This window comes from Podarcis muralis, chromosome 9 (assembly GCF_964188315.1).
Source record: "Podarcis muralis chromosome 9, rPodMur119.hap1.1, whole genome shotgun sequence".
NCBI classification, from domain to species: Eukaryota; Metazoa; Chordata; class Lepidosauria; order Squamata; family Lacertidae; genus Podarcis; species Podarcis muralis.
Window position 1 is genome coordinate 15,677,135 of NC_135663.1, and position 25,082 is coordinate 15,702,216.

Consider the following 25,082-nt stretch of genomic DNA (forward strand, 5'->3'; position numbering starts at 1 on the left):
ACACACACTCAGGCATATATGCACGGAGGACGCGGCCAACAGCGCATGCGCCCAGCCCGGATCCGACGGAGACGTATCTGGAGAGAGGGAGGGGGGAGGCGTGTCAAGGAAGCGCACCGAGCCGGGTGAGAGGAGGAGGAGGAGCGAGGAGATGGGGACCGCGCGCATGGGCTCTGGGCTCGAGCCCAAACCCGTGGGCTGCGCGCGCACGCTCTCCTTATGGCCGTTAACGGCTGTTCAATTACCAAACACGCCCCCCCCCCGGCCTCCTGGAAAGAGAGAGTCGCCTGTTTTTCTGCGCATGCGTCGAGTATGTACGCCTCACTAGCTCAAAACGCAGCGAGGTTGTTCGCCTTTGTATGTCGCTTCCTCTGCTGCGTTTTAAGTGAGTCCACTGAATTCAGTGGGATTTACAGCTTTAATTTTTTCACGCTTAACCGGGTGGATGGGATGCACGACCCCCCCCCCCCGCCCCATGTCAGACGTTTGAAACGTTTCCTCTGTTGCCACACATTTTGATTTAAATCGAGAGTGAATCGGCTTGGGCAAAGGGAAAACCCATCAAAACTCCAGCGTTTCATAATAAAATAAGAGATTGTTGCATTTATATCCCACCTTTTCTCCTCCCAAGCAGTTCAAGGTGGTGCACGTGGTATAATCACCATCCTCACAAAAACCATGCTTTTTTTCCTCCTCCCTCTCACTGACTTTCCTTTTCGTGTTGTGTCTTTTTGATGGTAAACGTGATAGCAGGGATTGTCATTCTACTATATTTGCAACCTGCTCTTGGAGAGCCTTTCTTCAGCTCCAAATAATAGCCTGCTCCCTGCTCCAAATAATAGCATTTAATTGTCATGAGTGTCAGTACTTTATAGTCATATTTTCAGTATTAGGGGCTGTGGTGATGAGGGATGACCACCTAGATGCAGATATCTACTTTGCCTACCCCTTTCCCTCTCTTATGGTGCTGAGTTCCAGATTTTAGAATTCCTACCTTAATGGGATTATGAGTTTTTGAAAAGGGTTAAGCACCCTTTTACCAAAGCACCACATCCCCAGTTCCCAAGGCAGCTCTGCGGGCCTTCTAATTAGCGCACTAAAAATAGGAGGGATGGTCTGGTTTATCCAGTTTCTTATGCCTGTGTCTGCAGACAACTTGGAATCTTTGTTGAGCTGTTTGGACCAAACTGGGGAAGTGGGTGTGTGGAAATATGATCCTCTTCAGTCACATACACTCTTGTCAATCTGTGCAGACACCAGTGGCCTAGGGTGAAAAGCAGGCACTCTGAGCATTGAGCAAATGCAAGGCAGATGCATGTTGTAAGATGGTTTTGTCAGGTTGTATCTCCATTCAAATATCACCTAAATCACCATAGCTGTGATACGATATTATAGGTAGCTTCTACAGCTTCTTGAGACAGGCTTATACAGCCATCTAACTAGGCCACCAGGGGTTTGGTAACCTATTGTTTTTGCTAGTTTCTTGGGTCACCATACATCAGAACCAAAAGAGCCCTGCTCATTCCAGCCAGGCCAGCATCCTCTTTACCACAGTGACCAGCATCTTTTTCAACCCATGGACCACTTTCCATTCCTGAGCAACCTTCTGATGGCCACATGGTAGATGGCGTCAGAGGCAAAAGTGAGAAGAGCAACAAATGCATATTTTACTTGCACACACATTTCTGTCCTCCATCCAGACAAATGAGAGGCTTTATCTCAAGGACACTTTCCAGCCAGGGGCATACTTAGGGGTTGGGCAGGCTGGTGTCCTCTAAGGGTGCAGGCTCAGAGGGGCGCAAAAATTGCTCCACTCTTCCTCAAAGTGGCCAGGAGCCAGCCCGACAGTATTGCAGCAACCTTACAGGGCCCTCTCCCCCAGTCAGCCAGCAGCCCATGGTCTCTCCTGGCTTTGGAGGCCCAGATACATCTCCTTGCCAAAGGTGCAAGGGAGCCTAGGTATACCTCTGATTCCAGCCAGACAAAAAATACTAAAGCACTTGGGGTGTGAAGGAGGTCCAGTGAGAGGTGATGCTTGGGAAAAGTTCCAAAGGATAAAGATTTGAGCCTTCCCACTCCTGAAATTCCCCACATGAGCTAGAATGTTTCCAGAAAGCTCACAACCAGGGCATCAAGGCAATAGCTCTTCCCTGCTGTTTTCCCCACAACTGGTTAAATGTAGTAACCCTTTCCTTTTTGTTCTTCAAGGTGCAGTTACTTGTTGGCCTTGTGCCCAATGCCTAATTCAGCTATTGACTATTGGTGGGGTGGAGTCAACAGTTGCTAGCAAGCTTTTTGCACAACAAGCACCTGATCTGGAACTGTCTATCTGAACAGCAAGAATTTGGAATTGCCCCACCAGTTCCATTGCAGACCTACAAACACTTAACAGTGCCAGTTTTAGAACTAGCAGCCTGCTCTTGCCTTACTTAAAAGTAGAGGTGTCTGTGCCCTCCTTTATATATAGTCACTCTAGCAGGAAGTGAAAGATTTTTCAGAGCACAGGCAGAAACGGTGTGAAAAGGGAAATGGAGACTCTTTCTTTATGAACAATGTGAATGGCCCACTTAAGCAATCTGAGCAATGTCTACTGTACAGGAAAAGCAGGAATTTGCACCTAGTTAACAATAGACAAGCTGAGCCTATTTTTGCTCTGACATTTCCAGCTGACTCTGCCATGCACAAGTGCTATATGTGACTCCTCTCAAACAGTAGGCACAGCTGACATGAATGACCCTGGTTTCGGTGTCCTATACCTTCTCAGTTGCTGAAGAATGCTGGGAGGTCACAGGAAGTGACAGTGGCCCACGGACAAGGCTAATCCTTACATGCCACTTCCCATTCCTGTTCAGGAACCATGAAAGGAATGTTACCGCTCTTATTGTTGGTCCATTAGCTCAGCAAATATTTATTTGTATGGTAGCATTTGGGGGATGCTGATGTTAGCCAGTTCTGTCTGAGCACCTACGGGTAAAATTTATTTAGATATACAAGTGAGACCTGCAAGAAAGAAGAAAAAAGGTTGTTGTGTGAAGTGCTGCTGTTCAAAGTGTCCAGCCAGTCATGCCCTCTTCAGGATACTCCATTCCATTCTATTACACACAAACTTTCCGCTTAGGGGTTTGTTTATATATTTTTTTTTGTACTTCTGAAAACTTGCCTATTGAACATTAGGCAGGCACCACAGCTATATATTGTTCTAGATGCCTACTAAGAGTTCTGTTTATTCCAGCAAGCCCACCCAGACATGTAATATAGTTATGTATACATACTTGTTTTTAAAATTTTGCTGATTTGCTCTGTGTATTATTGATAGTTATTTTGTATATAACACAGGAAGCCATTATGAAGCAGTGGATCAACTGTTGTATCAAATGTTACCAGTATGACTTTGTCATGTCAGTCCCAAGATTATCAATAATATAGTCCATTCATTAACCAAACTATCACCTAGCTGTCACAGAAACCAATATAAACATGCTTTGATTTCCATTACTGAAGTTAGATCACACCTAAAATCTAAAAAAAGTTGTTTAGTGATGACTGTTAGGAGCTGCTGATATCAGGTTAAACTTGTTTTTGTTCCAAACTCAGGCTTTTGTTAGTTATTTGAAAGGATTGCTTGATACTGTAAGAAAGAAGCATTTGTGTGAAGTGTGATTTTTAGCCAGGAAAGCTTCACACATGCACTCAGAAGCTTATTTATTTTTTGTCTGTGTGATACACTTGTAAGAGTGGTATGACGCATGTGCAATTGGATTAATCATGCATATTTTTAGAATACCTTTCCATCTAGAGATTGGTCTGAGCGTATGTTATATTGTTACATTGCATAAGCTGTCTGATGCAGAAAGATCACAGAGTTTTCTTAGCCCAAATATCTTGGTTTTCTTTTTAGAAGTCAAGCTTTGGTAACTCTGCCTATGTCCTTTTAGCTTAGTCTAGTGGAACTACATTAATTTACATAACTGAGGGAAGCATTCAGTGGTTGCGTTCACACATCACCATGAAAATGGTTTGCTGCAAATCTGCAAAGCACTCTTACTTGCTTGCTGCCGGCTAGTGAGCAGGAGCAATAAACCACTATAAAACCAAAAATCTTAATCCAAGGTTTGGTCTTGGCTTACCAATCATGGTTTGGGAGTGAGTGTCTCCACTTTAGAAATATAAAAAAATATATTTTAAAATTGTCCAGTAGCACCTTAGAGACCAACTAAGTTTGTTCTTGGTATGAGCTTTCGTGTACATGCACAATTCTTCACACCTACCAGAATCTGTCTCCACTTTAATCCAGGATGTGTGGAATGGTGAGCTGCTTCCTTTTGCGTGTGTTAGCCTTGCTTTTGTGCTTGCTTGCTCTCCCATTGTGTGGTGCAATGCATTTAGGTCAGTAAACCGACAGGGCATCTTTGGCTACGGGTGTCTTTGTGGAGCTAGAGGTACATTCTCCTAACTGGAAATAAAGTGTGCAAGTGCACGCACAGTTGGACACCACTGGCTTTTCTTCCCATGTGCTTGGGTGCATGTGACAGAAAACCTTTCCTTGGTAGGAAAATGACATAGTGGCAGGGCACCAATCTATAGTTCACCTCAGGTCACAAAATGTATTGGGCTGACTCAGGGTTAATCCCATTCCCTAGGAAGGAGGAGCAAAACTGGAGCAGTCTGAGCACAGGTTGAAACGTTACCTTTCTACTGAGGCTTTTGCTGGTTATTGATGCCAACCATTCATTGTAAAAGCAATTCTGACTATCAATAGTGCTTGTTTAATTTATATTTTAATGCATTCTGTTGTATTAAGGTTGTGAAAAGTATGAGATGTTTGCCTAAGAGACGCTATATAAATACTTTTTATAAATAAATACACTATATAAATTGTTATGTACTGAGTTGAATAGGATCCAAATGCAGCACCCTGATTGGTCCTAGAACAATCAGATCCAGAATGCAGCAGTTTGATTGGTCCGCAGGAGCCACCCAATCCAGCTCCAGCTGGAAGTGAATCCGCAACCTGATTGGCCTACAGGAGAATCCTGGAATTAGCCAATCACGTGGGGCCCATTGTGTAAATAATGTATATAAAGCAGACATTTTGGGGGAACTGGCATTCCTCACTACTATGAGCTGAATAAAAAGGTAAAGGTACCCCTGCCCGTACGGGCCAGTCTTGACAGACTCTGGGGTTGTGCGCCCATCTCACTTAAGAGGCCGGGGGCCAGCGCTGTCCGGAGACACTTCCGGGTCACGTGGCCAGCGTGACAAAGCTGCATCTGGCGAGCCAGCGCAGCACACGGAAACGCTGTTTACCGTACCTTCCCGCCAGTAAGCGGTCCCTATTTATCTACTTGCACCCGGGGGTGCTTTCGAACTGCTAGGTTGGCAGGCGCTGGGACCAAGCAGCGGGAGCGCACCCCGCCGCGGGGATTCGAACCGCCGACCTTTCGATTGGCAAGCCCTAGGCGCTGAGGCTTTTACCCACAGCGCCACAAAATCCACACTTGACTCTGAGTATATTTCATAAATACTTTTTATAAATATTTTTTAATGAATAAATAGGAAGGCCCTCCAGATGTTGTTTGATGCCAGCTCACACCAGCCTCAGCCAACAACAGGTGTGATCGGAATGGTGGTGCAACAACATCTAGAGAGAAACAGACTCCCCATCCTTGAGCTACAGGGACATTTGTCAGGGCAAACAAGGCACAATTTTATGGAACAAAGTCTATGACGTATCAAGATGGATCAAAGTCAAACAAATGAAAAGGTCAGAAGCAAATCTGAAAGACCAGGAGAAGGAATTACCATCAATGTCAATAAAGGGCAGCTTGTAGAGAAACAGGAAATTGTCCAGAAAGGAGAGCACCAGTACTCAGCATTTTGTGATCTTTAACCTGGGAGTGGAAATCTGTGGCCCTCCAAATGTTGCTGAAACTAAACTCCCATAATCTTTGATGACTTACCATGCTGGCTGGGGTTGATGGGAGAAACACACATTCCTCATTCCTCCTTTGCACACGTGCTTCCCAACACTCCCCTTCAATTTAAGGCTTAGGATGAGCTTCAATTTAGTTGAAACAGGAGGGAGAGAGGAAAGACTTGTCTGTTGGTTATACTACAGAGCACTTAATAACCTCTCAGCCCACACCCCTTGGAGATGAAAAAGTGCATTCAGATTTGGCCCACTTAGCACCACAGTGAAAATGCTGACAGGCAGAATGAAGGACTGGCATATTTTTCTCCCTTCCCTGAAGCCCAGCCTTCAAAACAAACAAAGGCATACTTTGCCCAGCTTGGTTGCTATAGTGAATCCATGGAAACAGCTGCACCCCTTAGATGCAGGCAGAAACTGAAAGCTGCCACTGTAGCATGCCATCAGAAACCTACTGCTGCCTGCCTGAAACTCTGACCACATGCATCTTTTGTTGTTGTTGAATCATTTAGTTGTGTCCGACTCTTCGTGACCCCATGGACCAGAGCACGCCAGGCACTCCTGTCTTCCACTTCCTCCCGCAGTTTGGTCAAACTCATGTTAGTAGCTTCAAGAACATTGTCCAACCATCTTGTCCTCTGTCTTCCCCTTCTCCCTGCGCCCTCAATCTTTCCCAACATCAGGGTCTTTTCCAGGGAGTCTTATCTTCTCATGAGGTAGCCAAAGTATTGGAGCCTCAGCTTCAGGATCTGTCCTTCCAGTGAGCACTCAGGGTTGATTTCCTTCAGAATGGAGAGGTTTGACCTTCTTGCAGTCCATGGGACTGTCAAGAGTTTCCTCCAGCACCATAATTCAAAAGCATCAATTCTTTGGGAATGGCCGTACCTGTTGTACAGGTCACAAAGAGCACTTCTAGCCACTGGGGCTACCTGGTACCAAAGCCAGACACAGCATCAATTCTTCGGCGATCAGCCTTCTTTATGGTCCAGCTCTCACTTCCATACATCACTACTGGGGAAACCATAGCTTTAACTATACGGACCTTTGTCGGCAAGGTGATGTCTCTGCTTTTTAAGATGCTGTCTAGGTCTGTCATCGCTTTTCTCCCAAGAAGGAGGCGTCTTTTAATTTTGTGACTACTGTCACCATCTGCAGTGATCATGGACATGCATCTAAAGCAAGTCTTGCTGAACTCTGGGGTGCTTGCTCCCAGGTAAATGTGCATCAGATTGCAGCTGTGGTGGGTGGCACATTTATGCAGATGGACTGAGAGCTGCTCCTGGTCTTGTGTTCATATGGATTTCAGGCCACTGATGGGAAAGATAAGCTTGGGTGCATGTTAGCTGCATCATTACAACAACCAATAAACCCTGATTTTGTTTACTCACCTGCTGTGGCCATTAGCTGATCCTAAAAGCAAACAAGGTCTTAACACTTCTGCTTTTGTTTTGTTCTCACTCTGCATTTCCCAGGCTTTCTGTGTGGAATGCAGTTTTAATGACACTGCAAAATGTCAACCAGCTGGGAGTGTCCTGCCCTTGGTCTTTACTACTCATTTGGTGTCCTGTTACGTAAATATTACACAAACCCCTTGACAACTAGCAATCTTCAGCAAAGGACTGGGTGGGTTAGTTCGACTCAAGATGCAAAAGGCAGCTGTCACACAACCCCACTGATTTAAGCTCCCTGGTGAATTTCCAAACCTCCCTTGTCTGTAGAAGGCTATCATTTTTCAACGCAGATTGTAAGTAAAGAGTGCCACCTACTGAGCTCTGTCTAACATTTCCCAGAAATCAGGAATAAGTATATACACCTGCAGGCACAGCTTCTTCCAGATTGTCATGTGAACTTTGGCCCTAAGATATGTTAAAAGGCAATAATGATGTGCATTGATTTTTGAACAAGTGTTCTATATTTCCCATATTTGGAGAGATAAATTGCTTTTCTGAAAAAAAACCTGGTTTGTATGAACAACGTTTTGTTCCAACAGTCTGTAAAGCAATCTGAGCTCACTGGCAAGCCTGTCAAATTCAGGGTTTTCTTAATTTCTCAGTTTTTGAATTCTAAATGCAGTTCTCCACATTTCTGTATCAATTTGCATTTTTTAAAAATGGCCTAATGAAAATTGTCCGTATTTTTGTGCAAATTATACACAGGTTGTGTGCAGTTTTGCCTAATATACACATTTTTGTAAAGCAATGTTATGCCATTTTCACTCATATATGTATTTATATGCACTGTTTACACCAGTATATGCATTTTTGTACACATTACTTGGCTAGAGAGTTCAGATAAGTGTGCACTTTGAAGGATGACTGCATTTCAGTTTGTATATTGTTTCTTAAAGTGTGGATCTGGTATTATGAAGATGATGTATAGATGGTATTTGGCTCCTGTAAAATTAGCAAAGATGTATCATAATTGTGATAATACATGTTGGAAATGTAAAGAAAAGGAAGGAACATTCTTTCATATGTGGTGGACCTGCCCCAAGGTGAAAGACTTCTGCGAAAAGATTTATAATGAATTGAAAAAAATATTGAAATATACATTTATAAAGAAACCAGAGGCCTTTCTTCTTGGAATAACAGGTTTGGAATTGCCCAAGAAAGATGTTAAACTATTTTTGTATGCCACAACTGCGGCTCGTATTTTGTTAGCTAAAAAGTGGAAAACTCAAGAATTACCAACAGTAGAAGAATGGCAGATGAAGATGATGGATTTTTTGGAGCTAGCCGATCTAACCGGAAGAGCCTGCGACCAGAAGGAGGAGGAAGACCACGAAGAATGGAAGAAATTTAATGATTATTTAGCTAAATTTGTTAAGCTAAACTAACTGGAAATAGCTTCCAGATACTTAATGGGCTTAGGACTGTATTTATGTTAACTGATAAAATAATATGTTTAATACAAGAAGGAGAAGATTTAAAGATGTTAATGTTTAATTTAAAGGGTATCAAAATTGGGATTTGGAAAACTGTTATAAGGATATGCAATGAAATTCAACTAAGGGGAAACGAGGAAGTCGTTTTACAAAGTTAATAACTGTTATTTTCAATAAGGTTATGATTTATGTCTGTTATGTTTTGTTTGTTTTGTGTTTTTGTTTGCCGTTAATATTGTAAAAACCAATAAAATTTTTGGTAAAAAATAAAATAAAGTGTGGATCTGGTACGTTCAACTTTAAATGTTAACTGAATTGAATCTCTCCCCCACCTCTGTATCTGAGCCCAATAGTTAAATTGCCTATTAAATGTCTCTTATGAGAAATAAAAGCCCTTGAGCTTTTCTGAACACACTTCTGCTTTCCCAGATACCTTTTTACTTCTTCTGGTAGGTTGTTATTTGAGCTGTTCTTTATGCATCCAGGAAACTTCCACCATCTTTGCAATCTACTGCTGCTCTAATTGTAATTTAAAGCTCTGGGTGGTTTTATTTTTCTGGGAAAGTTGTCATAGTTATAATCATGGCAACAAGCACTTTTGAAGAACCTGTTCTTTAGTAACTTAATATAATGAGTTTATTGGGGTGAAGGGGAAGATATAGCTGTGAAGAGCACATAGCAGATACTCCAAAGACTTTAACATGTCCTTGAGAAATTACAGCAGTTAAAATGTCCATTATTCCGGAACTAACTTTTATTTTTCAGGTCTTGCCAGTTCATTACTTGCAATAAATAAGCTGCATAAAGGTGCTAAGCAGGAGGAGACCGCAGGTGCGATCTGATTGTGAGCATACCTGTTTTAGCACATGATAAAAGTGCTAAACACTGGGAAAATAGTGGGGGGGGGATTACATTTGCTTCTGTGAAGTGAAAAAATATATAATAATTTGCATATTTGTTCATGGAACAGAAGAAATGCACACAAACATTATTTCCATCATATTGTGGAATTAAAGGTAAAGGGATCCCTGACCATTAGGTCCAGTCGTGGCCGACTCTGGGGTTGCAGCGCTCATCTCGCTTTACTGGCCGAGGGAGCCGGGTTACGGCTTCTGGGTCATGTGGCCAGCATGACTAAGCCGCTTCTGGCGAACCAGAGAAGCGCACAGAAACACTGTTTACCTTCCCAGCAGAGCGGAACCTATTGATCTACTTGTACTTTGATGTGTGTCAGGGAACTGCCATCGGAAGGACAGGAGGTGGAAGGGCTCCCTGAGGTTGAGACAGACTTAGCAGCTGAAGAGGGAACCAGCAGGGGGAGAGGAGGGGCTCCAGGGGAAAGTGAGTCGGAGGGATGGCTCAGAGACACTTCCAGCGAAAACAGTGGGGAGGTTTCAAGACCTCCTATAGGGACACCCACTCCTCGCCGGAAACTGTCACGCCGAGAGTCCAGAAGACGTGTTTCCGTTAAGGAGCTTTTATGCTGGAAGAGATTCCGTAAGAGACCACTTTCGGATTCTGCTAGCGACTGACGGAGCCATGCTGGAGGGGCTCCGTCGTAGGCAGAGGTTTGAGGACTTGACCAAACTCTGAGGGATTTGCATTTTACGCACAAGCAGCTCATCATCCCATTACAATGTGCTTTCGAACTGCTAGGTTGGCAGGAGCATGGTGTAGTGGTTAAGAGCGGTGGACTCATTGTGGAATTAACCAATCATTTAATCATTTAAATACTTTGAAACAACATGCCGGCATTCATGATGGTATTGTAAGCACGTTCTGGCAAACACCTAGAAGACATAATGCAGGAGTGGGGTTACAATGGTACAGAAAACACTTCTATATGATTCTTATGGTCAGAGCTATTTCAGAATTACAAAGAAAGATCACAACAATTATAATCTAATCAGTCTGATCTTGAAACACTGGCATTTATGGCTTATTTGTCTATTTATTTATTGAATAAAATTTCTTTACCACTTGATTGTAAATAATGGGTTACAAAACAAAACAAAAAGACACCTTGACCTCATTTTTTTTTTTTTGCATTTAAATATATATATATATAATTATAAACCACTTTTTTGAGTAAAAATACTTTCTTTCTTTTTTTAAATTCTTTATTAGTTCTTACAAATTACATACAAATATTTAAAAGAAAAAGTAAATAGATAAAAAAGAAATAAAGAAAGAAAAAGAAAGCAAAGAAAGTAAATATAAGAAAAAAGACGAACTTACAAACATTACACATTGTCTTCCTTCCATCTCGGTTTAGGTTGAATAAACTAATACCCATTCTGCAGTTATGTTATAATGACTCTGTACATTACAGGTTTTACATTCCGTCCACTGTTATTTTCTTAATTTCCAAATTAACTTCCATATAATTCAAAAATTTGTCCCAATCGTTTTTTAGCTTTACATTTTTTTGATACCTAATCCTCTGTGTCAATCTTGCTAATTCAATATACTCAAATAGTTTCATCCGCCATTCTCTGACCGTGGGAATATTAGGGGTTTTCCAGTTTTGCGCTAATAGAATTCTCGCCGCCACCGTTGCATATTGGAAAAATGTTTGGTCTTCACTTTTGATCTCCCCTCCAATCATACCTAGGAGGAACACTTCAGGCTTCTTGGGGAAAGTGTATTTCAATATTTTCTTTAGTTCATCATAAATTTGTCCCCAGAATCTTTTTACCTCATCACAGGTCCACCACATGTGGAAAAAGTTACCTTCTGTAGTTTTGCATTTCCAGCATGTGCTATCTCCGGTCTTGTACATCTTTCCCAGTCTTGCTGGGGTGATGTACCAGCGATACATCATTTTTTCTAAATTTTCTCGGAGAGTGGCACAAGCTGTGAACCTCATTCCACTCTTCCATAACTTCTCCCATCTGTCATGTTCCAAATTATACCCCAGGTCTCTAGACCATTTAACCATAACACCTTTTACCTTCTCATCTTTTGTTTCCCAATCCAATAATTGATTATACATTTTTGAGAGAAGTTTGGTATTGCTCTCTAGAATTTCTACCTGATATTTGGACTTTTTCCCGCTCATCCCTTTTTTTTTTATGTTCGTTCCACAGCGCATTAATTTGGTGAAATTGTAGCCAGCCAGCTAGTTTATCCTTTAGCTCTTCGTACAATCTAATTTTCCACCCCTTTTCTGATTTAACTAAAAGATCTTCATATGTCCATCTTTCACCCTCTAAATTTAATTTTTTAATAGTCAAAATATCAATCGGGGAAAGCCACCAGGGGGTATCTTTTTCAAGGAGCTTTTTATTTCTATTCCAGACTTCTATTAGCGGGCCTCTGATGACATGGTTAGAGAACTCTTTGTGAATCTTTCCCTTATCATGCCACAAATAGGCATGCCAGCCAAATCTGATGTTAAACCCCTCCAAGTCTAACAAATCTGTATTTTTCAGGGTCGCCCAATCCTTTATCCAACAGAGGCACGCAGCCTCGTAATATAACCTTAGGTTTGGGACGGCAAAACCCCCTCTTTCCCTTAGATCCGTGAGGAGTTTGAATTTAATTCTGGCTCTTTTCCCTTGCCATATAAATTTAGTTAATATTTTTTGCCACTTCTTAAAGCAGGCCGTGCCTCTGAGTATTTTTTGAGTAAAAATACTTTCGATGGGAAGAATAATAACCCAATGTGGAATAATGACAGTGGAGGCTGATGCCTCGTGGGCGGTAGGACGGAATGCAGGAAGGTGAACAGCAATGATGAGCAGATCTGGCTAATTATGGTTTTGCCCATCCTCTTCTCTGCTGAGTTCTACAAAGGCAACACTGAGGCAAAGGAGGAGGAGGCTGATAGGCAGTTCCACCCCCTAGGCTGGTTGTAAGGAGGTAGGCAGGCAGGGGCTAGCAGAGGGCAGACTGAGCTTGATGGACAGTGCCTTACTTGTCCTAATGGAATAGGAATATCCATGGAATAATGATAATACTTCAAATCAGCACACACACTGTATATTCCTCAGAAAATGGAACTAATGTTTCCTGGGATCGTACACACTGACAACAATGTCTTTTGGATAGTCAGACAAACAACAGCAACAACAGCAGACAGAAGGAAGTACAGTGGTACCTCGGGTTACAGACGCTTCAGGTTACAGACCGCTAACCCAGAAATAGTACTTCAGGTTAAGAACTTTGCTTCAGGATGAGAACAGAAATCGCACAGCGGTGGCGTGGCAGCAGCAGCGGGAGGCCCCATTAGCTAAAGTGGTGCTTCAGGTTAAGAATAGTTTCAGGTTAAGAACGGACCTCCGCAACGAATTAAGTTCTTAACCCAAGGTACCACTGTACCTTGGGTTTTACACGGTACGCAATTAAAACTATGGAATCTGCTTCCAGAAGACTTTAAATATTGAGGATAAGGCTTTCAGTGGCTATTGGACATTGCTGTTGTTTGACTCTCCAAAAGAAAACGCATCTGTTAAATCACTCAGAATAGCGGCTCGCCCGACTGCTTGTCATGGAAGTCACCTGTCTGGGATAGCAGTCAAATTTCCTCAAGGTAATCACCCCAAATTATCCTGGTGCATTATAAAAGGTAGTAACATGGACCCACCTTTTCCTATTTTAGCACCTACACCTTTGTCAACATCTTGACTCTCCAGTTATTCATTTGCAATATAAATAATTTGCATTGCGGAATAGAAAGCTTGGCTTACAGCCAGACAAATAGAACACCAGTTTCATTATACAGTATGTGTTACACTTACTTCATAAATTGGTGAAATTTGGCCCACCGTGGAACGAAAATCATTTTCTGGTTAGTAAGTATTCCTTCCATTAATGCTTTGGCTGAGTCTTCCACCTCTAGCAAAGGGTACCTGAAGTTATATGGAAAATAAATGTCTGTTTGCTTATTCATTCCAATTTATAGCCTGCTTTGTTCAAAGACCAAATCTAGCAGTAACTACCATACAGACCCACAACCAAGTGTTGTGGTGTATTCTTACACAAGTCCTGTGGAGCAACGGTGCTTCCATTTGAGACTTGCTCTACTCAACAAGCCTTGCATAGGAACAAAGGAAACAGATACCAGCAGTCTGTGAAGCTCAGTATTGTGTATACTGATAGCAGCTCTCCGGGATTTCACATAGGATTCTCTCCTCGTCCTTTTTGGAGATGTGGGGGATTGAAGTAGGCTTGTTTGCATGCAGAGCAGAAGCTCTACCTCTGAACCACAGCTTAGCATTTATGCCATTATGCTTCTGTTCTGGGCAGCGGTGGAGCAAGCCGATTGGGCACCTGGGGCAGCGCGTGTGCCCTGTGCCCAGGGACAAGGTCAGCCACCCACGGGGCGAGGCAAGCCAGGGCAGGACGCTCTGCGGGGCCTCTAAGGAGTCTGCCTGCCTCCTCCCACTCAGCCGCCCGACAGCTGAGGGGGAGGCAGCGGGCGGATTATTTGGGGCAGTGTGGAGCCTGCGGGCACCCAAGCCATCATGTCACTCCCAGGAGAGACGCGTGGCTCAGGTGTGCTGCAGGCCCCACGATGAGTGCCGCCTGGCATTTTGTCACCCTCAGTAGTGACACCTGGGGCAACCCACCCCCACCGCACCCCGCTTCCTCCACCCATGGTTCTGGGCTCCAGCTAGTTCCAAGAGGAAGGGCTGAAGAGAATAATAATAATAATAATAATAATAATAATAATAATAATAATAATATATTTATACCCTGGCTGGGTTTCCCCAGCCACTCTGGGCAGCTTCCAACAAAATATTAAAATACAATGGTCTGTTAAACATTCAAAGCTTCCCTAAACAGGGCTGCCTTCAGATGTCTTCTAAAAGCCTGGTAGTTGTTTTTCTCTTTGACATCTGGTGGGAGGGCGTTCTACAGGGCAGGTGCCACTACCGAGAAGGCCCTCTGCCTGGTTCCCTGTAACTTGGCTTCTTGCAGTGAGGGAACCACCAGAAGGCCCTCGGCGCTGGACCTCAGTGTCCGGGCAGAACGATGGGGGTGGAGACCTTCATGTATACTGGACTGAGGCCGTTTAGGGCTTTAAAGGTCAGCACCAACACTTTGAATTGTGCTTGGAAACGTACTGGGAGCCAGTGAAGGTCTTTCAAGACCAGTGTTATGTGGTCTCAGCGGCCACTCCCAGTCATCCGTCTAGCTGCCGCATTCTGGATTAGTTGTAGTTTCCGGGTCACCTTCAAAGGTAGTCCCATGTAGAGCGCATTGCAGTAGTCCAAGCGAGAAATAACTAGAGCATGCACCACTCTGGTGAGACAGTCCGTGGGCAGGTAGGGTCTCAACCTGCGTACCAGATGGAGCTGGTAGACAGCTGCCCTGGACACAGAATTGACCTGCACCTCTATGGATAGCGGTGAGTCCAAAATGACTCCCAGGCTGCGCACCTGGTCCTTCAGGGGCACAGTTACCCCATTCAGGACCAGGGAATCCTCCACACCCGCCCGCCTCCTTTCCCCCAAAAACAGTACTTCTGTTTTGTCAGGATTCAACCTCAATCTGTTAGCCCCCATCCATCCTCCAACCGCCTCCACTCACTCACGCAGGACCTTCACCGCCTTCACTGGTTCTAGCACTCAGGTTTGGAGCCAAGTACCCCAAACTGGTGTTTGCCTGGTTTGCTCTGGTCCATGGAGTCACGAAGAGTCGGACACGACTAAACGACTAAACAACAACAACAACCCCAAACTTTCCATTAGCATTTCAGATTGTGAGGTTTAAACACCCCCAATGGACAATATTACAGGAAAGTCAGGACCTGACTGCCAGCTCTTAACCTGAACACTTTTAACATTATATTCCTCACTCCCACCCCCTGTTTTTGAGAAGAGCAATCTGCTTTCTAGCACAAAGTATTCAGGCTCAGAACTGGCCACTACAAAGCTTCCTTTTGCAGGATAGGTGCTACACCAGCCCCAACTCAGTACGGACAATGAGAATTGCATTAGCAGAAGCACTGTGGGTTAAACCACTGAGCCTCTTGGGCTTGCTGATCAGAAGGTCAGCGGTTCGAATCCCCGTGATGGGGTGAGCTCCCGTTGCTCAGTCCCTGCTCCTGCTAACCTAGCAGTTTGAAAGCACGTCAAAGTGCAAGTAGATAAATAGGTACCGCTCCGGCGGGAAGGTAAACGGCATTTCTGTGCGCTGCTCAGGTTCGCCAGAAGCGGCTCAGTCATGCTGGCCACATGACCCGAAAGCTGTACGCCGGCTCCCTCGGCCAATAAAGCAAGATGAGCACTGCAACCCCAGAGTCGTCCGCGACTGGACCTAATGGTCAGGGGTCCCCCTTTACCTTACCCTTCACAGAACACTTATTGTTTCTAACACAGGCTGTGTTCACCACCACCTCCATCAAGAATTTTCCCATTTCGCATGTCAGATGTGAATTGAAATAAGCACAAGGTTGGTGCATGCTACTGCACACCATGTTCTGTCTTCCGATGATAGAGAACCTTAGAACTACTTAGAGAAACTGGAAAAAGGAGACACAAATTTATCAAAGAACAGTTAATGCAATGGGGCAGGTGTATACAAACTCCCTGCCCTTATTATCACTTACCTTGCCTTAAGGAGTTTTACAGACTCAGTGTTCATAAAAACCGGGCACATGCATGTTGTTTCAATCCCATCCATTTTCAAAAGGCTCAGCTCCTCTTTCAGACTCTCATGAAATCCCACGGCACTCCACTTGCTTGAACTGAGGGAGGGGCGTGAGGTGAGGTTAGACACGATTTATGGGGAAATAGATGTCTTAGTTTTCACATGTTATTTATTTTAAAGCATTTATAATCCGCTTAATTTTTAATATATATTAAAAAAATCTGAAGCGGTGTTTGACAAAATAAATAAACCGACAGTATCATTAAAACAAACATAAAACCTAAAACCATCACAACAGCAGTATAAAAGCATATAAAAACAAATAAAACCCCACGTTCAATGGAATACGCTTCAAATCAATGAAATTCAAACAAATTAGAAACAGGGTCTTATATGGGTCAGGGAAACCCCATGTAAAATAGGTGTGGGAAGAAGTCAGCATTGCGCTAAGGCAACCATTTTGTAAAGGCAAGCATTACCGCTTGCTAGACAGGACAACTCCCTCCCCCCTTCGCTCCCTATATACACTGTTCTGGGTTTTTCCTCCAAGCCAATTTCAGGGTGTTCTGAGTTGGGGGCACATAGGGCAGAGCCCTGTTGTGAAAATGGCAGTCCTTCCATGGGGCTTTTGCTGATGAGGCGCCTTCTCTGAATCCTGCCTTACATCTTTGCACAATGTCTGAAGCAATTGGTGGTTCCTGCTTCCCATACAGCGAAGGGAAGGGCATTCCGTAGGACAGAAGAGAATGGTGGAAGAGAACATTTTTCAGGTCGCCGCCCTGTGATATTCTTTCATTTATGCTTATTATGGTATAACATACAAAATGGTCCCCCCCCATCTCCTTAAAAGCACATAAACACACACACACCCCTTTATTTCAAATGTAATCCCTTCTTTTTTTAAAGTAAGACCTTTTGCAAATCAGCACACAATTATTATTTTTGAAAACCAATCTGATTTTTATTTTAATTAGCTAAGTTATTCTCCAAGACCCTGACTGGGAATGTGGAGGACCTGCAAAGTTTGGACCAAGAACTCCATTTTTGAGCGGCCAAATTGCCTCTTTCTTGGGACTTTCCTCATGTGCTTCTCCCATGTGAATCAGGAATCCGCCATGTTAGCTAAACATCCCTCTAAACCAGTGTCTCCCAAACGTACAACAATTGTGGACCCCTTTTGAGCTGAGCTTGAACTTGCTACCCTGATAAAAGAAAACCACAATGATTCATACCTGTAGCAAACCATGTATGGAATGCCTAAATGCCCAGCGAATGAAGCAACCGTGACAATATGTCCGTGATTGTTTTTAATCATTGGTGTCAGGAACGCTTTAACTGTCTTGAATGCAAATTAAAACAAAGAAAGAAAGAAAATGAAAAGTTAGAAGCTAATGGTTCCAAAATGTTTTGTCAGAAATCTGTCTGGGGAAGCCTTTGCCCTCCAGATGTTATTGGACTCCAGTTCCCATCAGCCTTAGCCTTCACATCATATGGTTAGGGATGATGGGAGTTGTAGTCCATGTGAGTTGGTGACCCAGAGGGCCAAATGTTCCCCAGGCCTCATATAAGAACTACAATTAGGAGGAAAGACATGAGAGTGAGCAGGTGGATCCTGGACCACGCCAAAATCTGGAAGTAACCTGCTGTTTGCTGAAGGGACCGTAGCAGCATTTGCCAATCTAGCATAGCCAATGATCAGGGATGATGGGAGTTGTAGTCCAACAACATTTTGAAGACAAAGAGTTTACTATCTCTGGGTTAAAGAAATGGAAAAAAAGGGAGGATCCTTGATCACCTCGTAGGATCCTCGTATGGCAAACTGAAAACAATCAGAAACTTAAGCTTTATTAAGTTTGTTTCATTAACATTTGAGTGGTGTCCCACTTTTTATCAAACTGTTGTATGACTGAGACTAAGCAATGAAGATTTTATACTTTGTGAACATTTTAGAGATCCTGATCCCCCATCCCCACAAGTCTCCAATTATTATTTGCTTCCATGGGTGCTGAACATTTCCATGAAAGAGGAAGGGGGTATAGTCAGTCCAGCAGAAATTTTTAATAGATTCATGTAACTGATTAATCCCAGGGGTGGCCAATGTAGTGCTCTCTAGACATTGTTGGACTACAACTCTCATCATTGACCATGCTTGCTGAGGGTGATGGGAGCTGGAAGTCTAGGGCTGATTTACTCGCATGGTTTTTCAAGTTAAGGAAGGGTTAAGGAATGGTTTTCACAACGTAGATCATGGGTAGGCAAACTAAGGCCTGGGGGCCGGATCTGGCCAAATCGCCTTCCAAATCTGGCCCACGGACAGTCTACATGAGTAGAATGTGTCCTTTTATTTAAAATGCATCTCTGGGTTATTTGTGGGGAATTGGAATTCATTCTTTTTTTTTCTTTTCAAAATATAGTCCGCCCCCCCCACAAGATCTGAGGGACAGTGGACCGGCCCCCTGCTGAAAAAGTTTGCTAACCCCTGACGTAGATGGATACATGACACCCTACTTTTTACCTTATCTTTTTATTGCTTAATTTTTAATCGTTTTATGCTTCTATATTGCATTATGAACATAAAAAGTAGGACGTCATGCCTCCATCATACCACAGTATTGGGAGCTGGCCATGTACACAGCTGGAGAATAAAGTGATGGCTGGCTTCAGTTTCCAGGAGAGTCCCAAACCAAGAGAAAGGAAGCAGGTAGAAGGAAGCCAGAAAGGTAGAGGCTGAAAAATGGAGATAAACTGGAGGGGGGAAGGGGAGCAGATATAAATTCAATAAGTAATAATAATATTACCCAGAAATGAGCAAGAACGTTAATGTCGAACATGTTCTGGATCAGCTCATCCTTGGTTGAACACAGTACGGCTACTTTTGTTGCTGCAGCGTTATTTATCAAGATGCTCACATCTCCAATTTCTTTTTTCACCTATAACAAATTTAAAAGCACTAATGAAAGAAAAGCAGCCTTCTTTAATAACTTAGAAATAAAGCCGATGGACTATCTGGAAGACAAAATAATATTAATCGGGGATTTAAATGAGTAATTGACCCGCAATTAGATAGGCCTGGAGGAAATAAAAACCAAGGGAAATTACCATCCACCTTTCTAAAAATGAGTGAAAATTTAGATTTAGTAGATTCATGGAGATACAAGCAAAGAATAGAGAAAGAATATACATACTATTCCAAACCAAAGAAATTGGCTAGCAGGATAGATGCCATTTGGCTTTCCAAAGAGCTGCTAAGAAGGATTGAAGAGGTACAAATTCTACCAAAAACAATTTTGGATCACAACCTGGTTTTGTTGAGAATAAAACCAGATTGGACAACAGGAATGTGGAGATGGAAACTAAATAAACTTCTATTGAAATATGAAAAGATAGTAGAGGGTGCAAAAAAAATTTGAAAGTATATTTTGAATTGAACAACAAATAAGTTAGTGATGTAATAATAATAATAATAATAATAATAATAATAATAATAATAATAATAATATATTATTTGTACCCCGCCCATCTGGCTGGGTTTCCCCAGCCACTCTGGGTGGCTTCCATAGAAACCAAAGATACAGTAAAATATCACAGATTAAAAACTTCCCTGAACAGGGCTGCCTTAAGATGTCTTCTGAATGTCAGGTAGTTATTTATCGCTTTGACATCTGATGGGAGGGCATTCCACAGGGCGGGCGCCACTACCGAGAAGGCCCTCTGCCTGGTTCCCTGTAGCTTTGCTTCTCGCAATGAGGGAACCGCCAGAAGGCCCTCGGCGCTGGACCTCAGCGTCCGGGCAGAACGATGGGGGTGGAGACGCTCCTTCAGGTAAGAACAATATGATGTAAGAACAATATGGGACGTGAGCAAGGCGGTCATCAGGGGATATTTTATAAAACAAAATGTGATATTAAGAAAAGAAAGTGAAAAAGAAAAAACAGGATTGTTGGAGGAAATAAAGGAAAAAGAAAAAGAATTAAATAAACAACCAAGCGATGACAAAATTAAAAGAGAAATTAAACTATTGCAGGCAGAATACAAATCAAAAATAGAGCAAGAAATGGAATTGAATTTGAGAATGGGTAAACAAAATAATTTTGAGTTTGCCAACAAACCAAGTAAATACTTGGCATGGCAACTCAAAAAGAGGAGAAATGAAAAACAAGTAAATAGAATAAAAATAAATGAGAAATGTATAGATGATCCTAAGATAATAATGCAAAAATTTGTAAAATATTATGGAGATTTGTATAAGAAAGAATTAGATATAGGGGGGAAAGTTGAAGATTATCTACACCAACAGAAAATCCCAGAGATTAAGAAAGAGAAACTTCAAATATTGGATGCCCCAATAGCAGAAGCAGAAATTAAGAAAGCTACCCAGAAAGTTAAAGTAGGCAAAACACCTGACCCAGACGGCCTCCCAGCGGAATATTATAAAAAAATGGAAGCAATATTAATTACACCACTTACTGAAATAATGAATAACATCTGCAATCAAGGGAAAGTACTCGATTCGTGGAAAGAAGCATACATAACCGTCATACCCAAACAGGGAGGGGACCCAGAGTTAATGACTAAGTATAGGCCAATATCACTTTTAAATTATGATTACAAAATCTTTCCTAACATATTGGCAAATAGGCTCAGAGAGGTCATTAAAGATGTTATTCATCCAAATCAAGCTGGAATCCTCCCTGGCAGACAAATCTCAAGAATACAAGAAACATCATAGACATATTAGAATACCCAGAAGCAAATAGTGATAAAATGGCAGCTTTACTACTACTTGATGCTGAAAAGGCATTTGATAATGTCTCTTGGTTTTACATGAAAAAACACTGGAAATAATGAATTTTGGAATACAATTTAAGAAGGGAATAGAGGCAATATATGAACAGCAGATGGCTAGACTTCTAATAAATGGTAACCTCACAGAGAACATCTCCATCAGAAAAGGGACGAGACAGGGATGCCCTCTGTCCCCCTTGTTATTTATAACAAGGCTTCGTGTTGCTTTTGCTGAAGCCTGGAGAGCGAGAGGGGTCGGTGCGCAGGGCCAGGGCCCCTCTCGCTCTCCAGGCTGCAGGGATAGCCGCCTGAAGCCTTTGGAGCACAGCGGGAACTCACGCTGCACTCCAAAGACTTCGGGTTCCTTTTGCTGAAGCCGGGAGAGCAAGACTCTCCTGGCTTCAGCAGAGAGGGAGAGCTGCGCAGCGCCCCTTCAGCCAAGCGGGAGGAGAAATGGAAGGGGCTCCGTTTCTCCTGCCGCTTCGCTGAAGGGGCGCTGAGCAGAGAGGGGGAGATTTTTTTCCCTTGTTCTCCCCCTCTAAAACAAGGTGCGTCCTATGGTCGGGTGCGTCCTATAGAACAAAAAATACGCTAATTTTTATTAAAGGAAAAAATATCTCATGAATCTATGAATATCTTTTGGAATGGGAAACAAAAGAAGAACAAGTCAAGTCAGTTATGGTGAAATGAGCACATGATTTTGGATACAACATATATATGAACCAATGGGAGAGATTGTGGAAGGCAGATATTAAATTCACGGCATGCTATAACCTTTGGGAGAACATCATGAAGATGTTATATAGATGGCATCATACCCCCTTGAAACTAGCGAAAATGTATAAAGGAGGGTCACGGATTTGTTGGAGATGTAAAATAGATGTGGGGTCATACTACCACATGAGGCGGACTTGTGCAATCATTAGGGAATTCTGGGATAATATCCATAATGAATTTAAGAAATTATTCAGACTCACTTAAAAAAACAACAACCAGAGATCTTTCTTTTAGGCATTTTACCATTAGAAATTAAAAAAGACATAAGACCACTGTTCATGTATGCCACCACAGGAGCAAGAATTCTTGTGGCGAGGAAGTGGGAAAACCTAACAATACCGACAATCACAGATTGGCAGATACTCATGTTAGAATATTTACAACTAGCAAAACTGACGGGAAGAGTTAGAGGAGTATTGAAGCAGAAAATATTTGGAGAATGGAGAATATTGAAGGATTATATAAGATCATCTTGTACCAACCACACCATATTAGCAGAACTTGAGTGATACTTGTAAACACAACAAATACTGTTTGTGGGGTAGATGGGAACAATATTAAAGAATATAAAACTGTGCAAAAAAAAAACAATAGTATAAACAGTACATTGAGAATGATTGAAAGACTTGTTTTCTCAGAAGTCTGGTTTATTTAAGTATTAATTAGGAAGATTAAGATTTTTTTTATGCACGTAAATCTGCTTTTTCTTCTTTCTTTTTTCTGTGTTTTCTTCTTTTCTCTTTTCTTAATTGTTTTTTCTTTAATTTTCTTTTTGTAGTTTGAGATTGTAAATTCTTTGTATATGTGTGTAATTTAAATTAATAAAGATTAATTTTTTAAAAATAAAGAAATAAAAGGACAAATTATGAAACTTCACACAGAGTTCAGTGCTAGATTGGCACATGATAAGACCATCCTCATCCACAACTTGATTCTAGATGAAGGGGCTGATCTTCAATACTATTTAATATTCATAGGAAGCAGTGGGAAGTGAGAAGGATCAAGGTGTGATCAGTATGCTGATGACACCCAGTGGCCATGCAATGATTGGGTTGGTGCCTGGATGCAATAAGGAGAAACAAGCTGAACTTGAATCTTGGCAAGCTGGAAGAACTGTGGGTGTATAGTAATTCCCATTTCTGAGAAGTTGGTATGACAACAATGATTGCTGCACTCTCCCTGAAGAAGCACGTTTGCAGTCAAGGGGTACTTCTGTGTCTGGCTTTGGTACCGGGTAGCCCCAGTGGCTAGAAGTGCTCTTTGTGACCTGAGACTTGTACAACAGGTACGGCCATTCCCAAACTGTTGGTGCTGACCTTTAAAGCCCTAACCGGCCTCGGTCTGGTATACCTGAAGGAGCGTCTCCACCCCCATCGCTCTGCCCGGACACTGAGGTCCAGCTCCGAGGGCCTTCTGGCATTTCCCTCGCTGCAAGAAGCCAAGTTACAGGGAACCAGGCAGAGGGTCTTCTCGGTAGTGACACCCTCCCTGTGGAACGCCCTCCCCCCAGATGTCAAAGAGAAAAACAACTACCAGACTTTTAGAAGACATCTGAAGGCAGCCCTGTTTAGGGAAGCTTCTACAGTGGTACCTCGGGTTACATATGCTTCAGGTTACATACGCTTCAGGTTACACACTCCGCTAACCCAGAAATAGTGCTTCAGGTTAAGAACTTTGCTTCAGGATGAGAACAGAAATCGTGCTCTGGCGGCGTGGCGGCAGCAGGAGGCCCCATTAGCTAAAGTGGTGCTTCAGGTTAAGAACAGTTTCAGGTTAAGAACGGACCTCCGGAAGGAATTAAGTACTTAACCTGAGGTACCACTGTAATGTTTAACAGACCATTGTATTTTAATATTTTGTTGGAAGCCACCCAGAGTGGCTGGGGTATTATTAATAATAATAATAATAATAATAATAATAATAATAATAATAATAATAATATAAAGCCTGACCACAGTAGTCCATGCACTGGTTACTTCAAGACTGGATTAGTGCAATGCACTCTATGCGGGGCTTCCCATGCACTTGATCTGGAAGCTGCAGTTTGTGCAGATTGCTGCAGTGCAATTGCTGACAGGGGCGAGACCCTATCAGCATATAATTCCTCTGCTCAGAGACCTGCACTGCTTGCTGATTTGCTACCAGAGCAAGTTCAAGGTGTTAGTGTATATAAAGCCCTTAACAGCTTGGGACCAGCTTCCCTGTGAGATAACCTTACCTCATATATGCCCGCTTAACCTCTTCGATCTGCGGAACTGGTACTGTTACAGGTACCACACAATACCCACTCTGCATTCATAAGAAATCTATCATTTCGTGTGGCAGCACCCACACTTTGGGACTCCCAGCCTATTGACACCAGGCAGGTGCACTCTTTTCAGAAACTGCTAAGAACTCTTTTGTTTAGCGAAGCCTATCGAGACGTTGACAAGTTTTTATCTGGTTTTTAGCAGACTGTATTGTTGATGTTTTTTAAAAATGTTTTAAATAGCTTTTAAAAACTTTTTAAAACTTTGTTTTATTATTATTATTTTGGTAAAGACTAAAGGTTTTATTACAATGAGGTTTTATACGACTTTTGTGAAAATTTAAATTTATTTTATCATTCTAAATGAAATAATTCAAAAGGTACATTCAATGAGGTTGGGAGAAAGAGGCTGGCCTGTGAAAAAACTTCAGCTTTTCCAACACAGGCCCATTTATTTATGATGGTTCTAACCTGCTGATCCTCTGAGTTGCCAGGAATGGCAAGCATGGTTCCTCATCCTCATTTTCTTCTTACAACTCTGTGAGGTAGATCAGGTTGGCTGAATGGGGAATTTGAACCCAGCTCTCTATATTCCCCAGTAGTGATGTATGGAAGTGAGAGCTGGACCATAAAGAAGGCTGATCACCGAAGAATTGATGCTTTTGAATTATGGTGCTGGAGGAGACTCTTGAGAGTCCCATGGACTGCAAGAAGAGCAAACCTATCCATTTTGAAGGAAATCAGCCCTGAGTGCTCACTGGAAGGACAGATTGTGAAGCTGAGGCTCCAAGACTTTGGCCACCTCATGAGAAGAGAAGACTCCCTGGAAAAGACCCTGATGTTGGGAAAGATGGAGGGCA

The 25,082-nt window shown here is 42.6% G+C and overlaps 1 protein-coding gene across 1 annotated transcript; it reads right to left on the minus strand.

The window, feature by feature from the left end:
* Nucleotides 1–10,455: 10,455 nt before the first annotated feature.
* On the minus strand, nt 10,456–24,804 carry LOC114603751 (17-beta-hydroxysteroid dehydrogenase 13-like). Its single transcript, XM_077933818.1, has 6 exons — nt 24,694–24,804; nt 19,211–19,342; nt 17,645–17,751; nt 16,372–16,509; nt 13,556–13,666; nt 10,456–10,603 (listed from the first exon to the last, which is right to left on the minus strand). The coding sequence occupies exons 1-6, from the start codon at nt 24,727–24,729 to the stop codon at nt 10,540–10,542; spliced, it is 588 nt and encodes a 195-aa protein (XP_077789944.1). The 5' UTR covers nt 24,730–24,804; the 3' UTR covers nt 10,456–10,539.
* Between the last annotated feature and the right edge of the window lie 278 nt (nt 24,805–25,082).